The sequence below is a fragment of the Semicossyphus pulcher genome, unplaced genomic scaffold (assembly GCF_022749685.1).
Source record: "Semicossyphus pulcher isolate SPU_LCO1_2020_fin unplaced genomic scaffold, fSemPul1.0.p SCAF_3, whole genome shotgun sequence".
Classification (NCBI taxonomy): domain Eukaryota; kingdom Metazoa; phylum Chordata; class Actinopteri; order Labriformes; family Labridae; genus Semicossyphus; species Semicossyphus pulcher.
The window spans coordinates 9374689-9383269 of record NW_027211704.1 but is presented as its reverse complement, the minus strand read 5'-3'; the positions used below and the strand labels follow the sequence as shown (position 1 = coordinate 9383269).

At 43.8% G+C, this 8581-nt stretch overlaps 1 protein-coding gene across 5 annotated transcripts in view; it reads left to right on the top strand.

Annotated features, from left to right (window-relative positions):
- Positions 1-2716: 2716 nt before the first annotated feature.
- The window catches only part of rims4 (regulating synaptic membrane exocytosis 4), a 72316-nt gene continuing 66451 nt past the window's right edge, over positions 2717-8581 (top strand). For 2 of the 5 annotated variants that reach the window (XM_069678617.1, XM_069678620.1), the window contains exon 1: positions 2717-2990. In XM_069678617.1, coding sequence (XP_069534718.1) covers positions 2897-2990 — 94 coding nt within the window. In that variant the 5' untranslated portion in view covers positions 2717-2896. Of the gene's footprint in view, positions 2998-8581 lie in introns of all 5 variants that reach the window. The other 3 variants (XM_069678616.1, XM_069678618.1, XM_069678619.1) reach the window with 2 other exon arrangements.

The following is an 8581-nucleotide window of genomic DNA, read 5'->3' as shown; positions in this document are numbered from 1 at the left end:
ATCCTAATTTTGTATGTACATTATTTCTATTAGATGTGTCTCTATTAGCTACAACATTAAAATGCTGCTTGCATGTAAGAGGATGAGTTATGATGATCAAATAACATATGTATAAGGATCAGGGAGGAGAGAGACTCTATGAACATACATACAGAATCTGTCATAAATTACATGCAGGTGTGGCCATGCAGGCCTTAAAATAATCCTCCCTGACTTGATGCTGAAACCAGTAGGAGAAAGAGAGCGCCTTGACTACATGCATCACATCCTTCTAACCCATCCCTATTGTCTGATATAGCCTCTGGGAGTGACGGCCAACTTTTCAGGGCTCCTGATGAAGCCAGCGGTTAGCGATAAAGGACTTCAGGCTAATTTCCCGTGCGCTGCAATGTTTACAGTCTAACTATCAATGAGATTGAATCTAGTTTACTTGTATAGCGCCAAATCATAACCAAAGTTATATCAACTTGAGAGGCGAAAATGGAGTTGGAGTTGAGAGACGACGTCTAAAAACACACAAGATAATCGTGACGATTTTGGCCCTGATTCTATGATGGTTCTAAAGATGATCTCTCCAGATGTTCCTGTGGTGTGAGGGATTTTCAGAGTGATTTTACTTCCCTCGATCTGCTCGGAGGAACGTCGTGGCCGCACCGATTTCAAATATGAAACATATTCAGTATTTACGATTCTGCTCTGTGGATCGTCACGTGGAACCAAACAATAGCCAATCGGGAAGTAAGCTGACTGAAGGAGGAAGCACAACAACCGCAGCCATGGCGACAAAAGCAAACGTGAAGCATAAAGTAACATGTCCAGCCCATGTTGACGCCGTCTCCATCACTTATCCACAGTGTCTTTTTTCTTCCTGAATTTTCAGTAAAAAGTCCAAAAACTATCATCGCCAATTCCTCCTGCCCGTCGTCTGACATGTTTGTTTACGCTTTGTTGACGTGTTTTCTCGGCTGGTTTTGGGGTCAAACCTGCTCAGACAAGTTTGAATCTGGTTATGAAACCAACAGATTGCCTCTATATGACCTACAAAAGCAAACCAGACCATCAGCAGGAATATTGACTGTATTTATAGTTATTATGAACGCATGTAATCGCTGCCACCAGGTCGGATATCGACAAATTGATTCACAGCTCTCAGACCGAGCGAGCCGTCGTTTACATTTCCCCCGCAAAGTTAAACAGCGAGGAGTTCGACGACCGGTCAACAGGAAGCACAGTGACTTTTTCCCTCTATAGAGTGTAGGACAGGGTCAGCATGAGGTAAGAGGCACCACTTTGTCAACAGGGGCTGACAAATTGACAAAAAAATGTATCCTCAGTTCCTCACAGATGCTTTCACAAAGTCTTTTCTCTCTCTGGACTTTGATTCATGTGTTCCTGATGATCTCTGCTCGTATGATATTTGAGGGCATCAATTTAAAGAGACCCGAGGAGATGGAAGAGAAACACACATTGTAAACTCCTCCTGCCCTGCTTTACTTCCACAATCCCCAAGCCACGCCCATACTCCCTCATCCACGTTCCGATTGGTCGAGCTGCCAGCAACAGTCCGCTCTCCATCTCCTCCGTTTCCCCCCACCCTCCCTCCCTTCCTCTGTCTCTCTCCTCTCCCCTCTCTCTCTCTCTCTCTCTCTCTCTCTCTCTCTCTCTCTCTCTCTCTCTCTCTCTCTCTCTCTCTCTCTCTCTCTCTCTCTCTCTCTCTCTCTCTCTCTCTCTCTCTCTCTCTCTCTCTCTCTCTCTCTCTCGCTCTCCATGCAGCTCACAGTGAATGAGTCCACTCAGACACAAGCTGTTAAACAGAACAGCCTCTCTCGCTCGCTCGCTCACTCTGGTTCTCTCAGGAGCAGACAGTCAGTGGAGCATCGGCACGGAGCGGCACAGGGCAGACGGAGGAGAGAAGACCTCGCTCACAGAGACACAACACATCTACAATAGAGCAAGACACCTGCAAGACAGTTCAAATCAAAGCAGAAGCAACAGATTGCACCCAGCTGCAATTGTTGCTGCAACTGATGCTCTCCCAGCTGATCTGGGCTTGGATTTGCAACATCTGCAGCCGACGTCTCCCGGGCTTTTAAAGTCAGTTTACCTGCGTGAAAGAGATGCTTTCGCTCTGGCACAGTGCGAGGAAATGACAACGCTGAGCAACGGGAGCGAAAAGCATTGATTCAGTCAACATCACCAGCGTCTCCTCCCTTCTTCCTCCCTCCACCAGGATCTGAGGAAGAGCAGACATCCAGGCGGTGAATGCACAAGCAGGAGGAGGGCGTCAGATTGACATGCAGGGAGCAGAGTTCAGGGAGTTTCGCTGTGAAACCAAAAGAGCAGGATCAGGTTTTGTATTAGCGTGAAGAAGAGGGGGGGAAAGACTTCACACTATCAGCTGGACTTCTGAGGATGAGGAGGAGGATGGTCACCAGCATCTGCAGGAGATCGGAAGCAAAACAAGAGTCCAGAAACTAGAGCAGAAATGAGAGGAAGAGGGAGATTCAGCTCTGCTTTGCACTGCCACAGATAGATTTAAAAACAGCATAAACACAAATATCATTCACTCGAACACTTAATCATCGAAAGTGAGCGAGCAACAGAGAGAGATCTTTCTTCTCAAGGATGTTTTTGCACCACAGGAGCTTGGATTTTGTCTAACTTCACAACAAACTAAGAACAGAAGAATCTTTGACTCCTGCTGCTGTGAGCCAAAGCACCGGTTTGATTCGGTGCGAGCGCCTTTGGGGTTGTAGTTTCGACTCTTCTGTGAGGTGGATCTGCCGTGGGGGGCAGCTGACAGCCATCCAAGACGCCGCGCGCCGTACTCCGCGTGAAGAATGCCCAGCCGCGCCTGGCCAAGCCGGCCGACCCGGGCCCGACGGCGGGCCTGTACATGGAGAGATCGCAGAGCCGCATCAGCCTGTCGGCATCCTTCGAGGCCCTCGCCATCTACTTCCCCTGCATGAACTCCTTCGACGAGGACGATGGTGGTGAGTAGGAGTCGCACACACACACATGAAGACCACACTTAGATTGATGGAGTCATACATAAAACATGGGACAGAATGCACGTGTTATTAGTCACCTGTCTGCTGGATGTTTCTGTCACACGTCAGGCGGTTTGTTATGTAAATCTGTCCTGGCTCAGAGGACGACGCACTCTGTAAATCACCATGTGCGTGTCCTGCTGAACATCCCATTGAATGTGTTTGCATTTGTTTATGCACAATATTTGCAACAAATTATACTTTAATTTAGAGTTAAAACCATTTTCCGTTCATCGTTGAAGTCATCTATCAATCAAAAATACCAACAAACATCAAAGTCCAGTTTCTCAAATGTGATGATCTTCTAATTTTCTCTATGTGTGTTGTATTTGGACACCTGATTGGACAATCTTAAGATGTCTTGTTGGACTCTGGGAAATCGAGGTGGCCATTTTTTCCCTCTGTCCTGACATTTAAAAGAGATGAAAGAAAGATAACAGTTGCTAGCTGCAGCCCTGCTAACATCACCGATACGCCTGATAAACAGGGCTGGTGGTTGATGGTTGAATGGCAGATGTCCACTTAGCCGATTACGTTGGCATTTAGCAAACATAACGTGTGTGTATGGACGGTATTTGACAAGTTATTTAAGCCTCTGAAATGTCACTTGGACACGCAACAGAAGCTCGACGGTCTTTAAAACATTAAGTCGTTTCTGTAACCACCTGTGGAGTTCATGGAGACAGTTGAAAGAGAAGACACGGAATGAAGCGTACATTTGGTGTCTTTTCTCTCTTACTTCTCTCGTGCATCATAGCTTTGTCTTTAAAATATCTCTCTCAGGATCAGATCGTCTCAGCACCTTTAATCAGTTTGAACACATCAGTTAAAACCAGTGAAATTAGATGAAATGTGGACGAGTGTTTTAGAGACAAAGACCTGTGCGGTTATGTCAGGTTTTCTATGATGAGATTGTCAGCAGGATAAAGAAATCTCTGAAATCTCATGCGTCAGATGATGTAATTCATTTTTGCTCTGAACTGGTTTTTATTGCTACATTACATTACTCCTGATTCCCTCTCCGACTAATCCTGTCGGGAACATTTCAGAGCTGGATTGTCTTTTTAATACAAACTGAAGTAGACAAAATATCTGTGGGAAAGACGACAGGTTGTGATGAGAAATGTGTTTGTAGGTTTGAAGTGTTAATACATTTATTGGTGTATGTAAGACAACCTAAGTAGGTCACTGTGTTCTCGCTTAACAGGAAAAAACAAAGGAGGAGAAGAAACATGTGACAAAATGTCACGAGAAATAACATGTCTAACATTTGAAGTGCTCTTTACTCCACAGCAGTGTTTTATGTGGTCATTATTCTGTGGGAAATTAATATATATTTGAGTGTAGGGCCAAAGAAAGCGAGGCCGAGGCTGCTCAGGCGCAATGCATCCTGGTACATGTAGGAGTAAACATTGAAGGGCGGCTTACATTATTAGCTAAGTTAGTTGTCTCGTCTTGCGAGGGGACCTCAAGTTAAAATGTAGCGTAAAAACTATAATTTGGAAAATGTTTAGTTCGACAGCCAATAAAGTGGCTTATACGGCTCATAAAGTCAGTAAAAGGTCAAATACAGAGAGAAATGATTGATGCCTGCAGATTAAATTTTAAAAATAAGAGCAAAGATAAAGAAACATGTATGCAGCGTTCAGAAGAAGACAAATTTGCAAAACATCAGCAAGTACCAAGGTTCGAATTAAGGGGGGAGTTAAGGGGCAGGAGCTCCCCTGAAAGTCGTCTTTGAGACAGAGAGGGGGAGCTCTAAAACGTTTGTGTCACAGGTTTCAGATTTACATTTTTTTTAGGCCGAGAGATACATATACAGAGAAAAAACTCGCAAATCTGTGAGAAAAACTCTCAAATATATGACAAATAAACTCAAATATATGCCAAGATTGTCATAAATCATGTATGTCTGTGTAGGTTCTCAGTCATCCAGGTCACGGTAATTCTAAGCTTAATCTAAAAGTTCTTGAAGACGTTTTCACCTCTCATCCGAAAGGCTTCTTCAGTTCTGACTGACTGGTGGACGGAGCTAGAGTTGATAGATTGAGGCTTATATTTTTAGCTCCGTCCACCAGTCAGTCGTCTTCAAGAGCTTCAACCAAGTCCAGCTGCCTTTTGGATTGAGCATCGAATTAATCATGAATGTTGTTTACTTCTTAATAGGCAAAATTCACAACAATTTCTCTTCAAAGTACGTCCTGCCGCTTATCGTAATGTGATAGTCTTGTGTTTGCTTTTCTCATTAAAGCCGTGGGCACAGAATGTGCAATTGTTTCCAACAGGCTTCCAGACAAAGAACTTCCTGTGACTTGTAAAATTAAAATCATGTATTTACCTAATTTAAAAAGACTCTGCTCTAAATCAACTTCACAAAGTAAGGAAACAAAACTGCACTTTGCGATTTGAGAAGTCACACCTTTGAGTCTCCAATCACACCGCTGCAACTTTCGCTGCGAATCTTCGATCTGATATTTGTTTCGCTCTGATTAATACATGTATTCGTACTCTATTCTTTGTTTTTGAAACAATAGCCGTGTGTTGTTATTTAGCCTCCCTGAAATGTTATTGACAGTAAAGTAGTAACAGTTTTGCGCATTCCTGCAATCCGCCACACCGCCGCACACTTCCATGCACTGCACTGGAAAATATCGAGCTCCCCTGAAAGCCACTGTAATTCGAACACTGGCAAGGACGTTGTTTTTATCTCTGCTAAAGGCCAAAAACACTCCTGCAGTTACTGCTCATCCCCGCTGGTACAGCCTGCAATAAGGAAACAGAGATCTTGAAGATTACTACTTTACATATTCAGTGTTATTGCATCACAGTTTGCTTTAGACTGAGCCGGAACATGGAGGCGACAGGGGACATGTTTCCACAGAAAGTTGTAGGTGGGAGGTTTGAACGACAGTATTTTTTTTGCGCCATGCCCCCGACTCAGGCATATTTTTAAGGTGATTTTAAGAGCTTAAGTGCTCCTGTTGCATCACCAACATTTACATAATAAAAAAGCACAAGAGAGCGGCAGGGTCAGCGGAGCCTCATGGGATTTTTTTTATCAGAGTTAACACTTGTTGGATCAGCTCGGACAACAGCAAGCATTCTGCTTAGTTACAACCACCTGTTTTACTTATTTAAGCAGCCAATCAGACATTTGTACACATTTAATCATTTTAATCCAACACTTGCAGCAGCTCAGTCTTTACAAACCATTCGCCCCAAAGCTGTGAGAGAGAGAAGCTCATAGGTAGAAATATTCTGCACACCAATTACACAAATGCTCGCACTAATTGCTTCTGTGCAATCTGATTATCGATGGACACAAAGCTGAGAAGGAACGACTTTAAGAAGCAAACTCTGAATCTGATTCTGTTTTTTCTGTCAGAATTGATTTGAGTTAACAGATTATTCATCCTGCGGCCTGCGGTGATCGCTGATAACACTGTAATCACCTTCACTCACCCTGGTCAAAGTCAATACACCTGTGCCAGTAGAGCTAATCCCCTAAACCGTTGTGGACACTGTGTCCTCAGGGTTAAGTTGCTCAATAAACAGCTCTATAACCTTTGGATTTCACAGAGTTTTACACAGGTTGTGCTCTCTGTGCTCTCATGGCTTACGAGTAAAGTTGTCAACCATGAAACGGTAATCTTGTTTCACATCTGACCGGGGACCTTTGTTTTATGACATTCCTTGTCTTTCATTTCCCGTCTTCTCTGCTGCACTCACATTAAAATGCTATCATCGTTGCTTCAAAGGAAAATGTTAAATGTGTTCAACCTTTCTCTTTCTATCCTTTTCTCTTTTCTCTACTAGTTAGGTGTTTAGTGTGAAAAACGCCTGCAGACGTTATCTGTGTCTCTGGGCTTTAAAATCTGCTTCCTTCCTAAAGCACCGTCGTTTGACGTAGTTGCTGTCCAGGACAAACTTGTTACAGTTGGAGCACGATAAAATGAAGCAAAACGCAGATATAGAAAAGCTGCGCTATCACACGGAAAAGGCGAAGTTGTTGCTGCAGCAGTACAAGCCTGATGTAATCAAAATTGGAAAGTCTGCACCTCTCGTTTTGTCCAGAGTCGTCAGATGAGTTTTTTGATAGTTTGGGTAACCTCCGTTTGATGTGATAAAAAAGACGCAGAGATGTTTGCTTGTGTTGCCAACTGGCTAAAAGTTATGCTTCAAAATCTAAAGCCTTCAAAAAACATGAATGCAGAAGATGTTTGTCTCATATTGATATCTGAGCCAGAAAACAAGCAAAGAACGGCTCCATGAAAAAGGAAAACACGGCTACCGGTCAGGAGCACAAACAGAGGAATTAACACCATTAACACTAATTGGACATGCATATAAAACATACAGAAAATTCCTCGTATTTTATCCAACAACTAAAATGAGATGATGAACATGGTAGACTTTATAACTGCCAGTTGTCAGTGTGAGCATGTAAGCATGCTGAGGTTAGCATTTAGCAACGATAGCCTCATGGAGCCACATAACTGTAAACTACTGTATTTGTTTTAATTAATGGGACATCCTGAATTCCACAAGTTTAACATTTTCATTGTAAAATCAATCTTAAGAATCACCTGAAAATGTATATGTACACTGTGGGGCCGCACGGTGCTGCAGTGGTTAGCGCTGTTGCCTCACAGCTAGAGGGTTACTAGTTCGAACCCCAGTTCTGACGGAGTGGGTCTTTCTGTGTGGAGTCTGCATGTTCTCCCCATGCATGTGTGGGTTTTCTCCAGCTTCCTCCCGCAGTCCAAAGACATGCTCATTAGGTTCACTGGTGACTCTAAATTGCCCGTAGGTGTGAATGTGAGCGTGAAAGGTTCTCCGTCTCTGTGTGTCAGTCGGCTATCATTTAGCATATCTGTATATTTAAGAGATTTCCCTCGATGTATGGATCCAATTAAGTCAGGATATCTTACCACTCAGGATGCATAAATATCTTCGCCAAAGGTAATTCAAGCTTTCACCTGCTTCCAAGGTGTGTGTGTTTGTTTACTGGCGGTCTAATGAAGGGCTGAATGCTGGGAATGGGAATGGCACCTGTATGAAGGTGTGAATAATCTGTCTACGGTCAGATTTCAACCTGCTGACGATCCTGTGTTGCTTCCTCAATTCACACACGCACACACGTCATACATTGGTGTGAACATAGGAATCCTGCAAACACACCTGTATGAGCACTCATGCATTCACAAGTACACGTCTTTCCATGCCAATACACACGCATTTGAAGACTGTAATGATTCTGGATGCGTGTACTCTCAAAGCTACTCTAGGCGCGCGCGCACACACACAGATATGAAAGCAGTGTGTGGGGTAATCAGAGCGGAGCGGCAGGCCGTGGTTTGTGGCTCTCCATCTAATTAAATGCTAATATGGCTGCTGATTGTGGCTGACTGCAGCTAAATAGAGGCCTGATTGCAGGTTAATTCTCTCTCTCTCCTGTTGTGCCTCAGTGTCTCTCTCTCTCCCTCTCTCCCTCGCTCTCAGCCCTCCTTTCACACTGCGACTTAAAAATC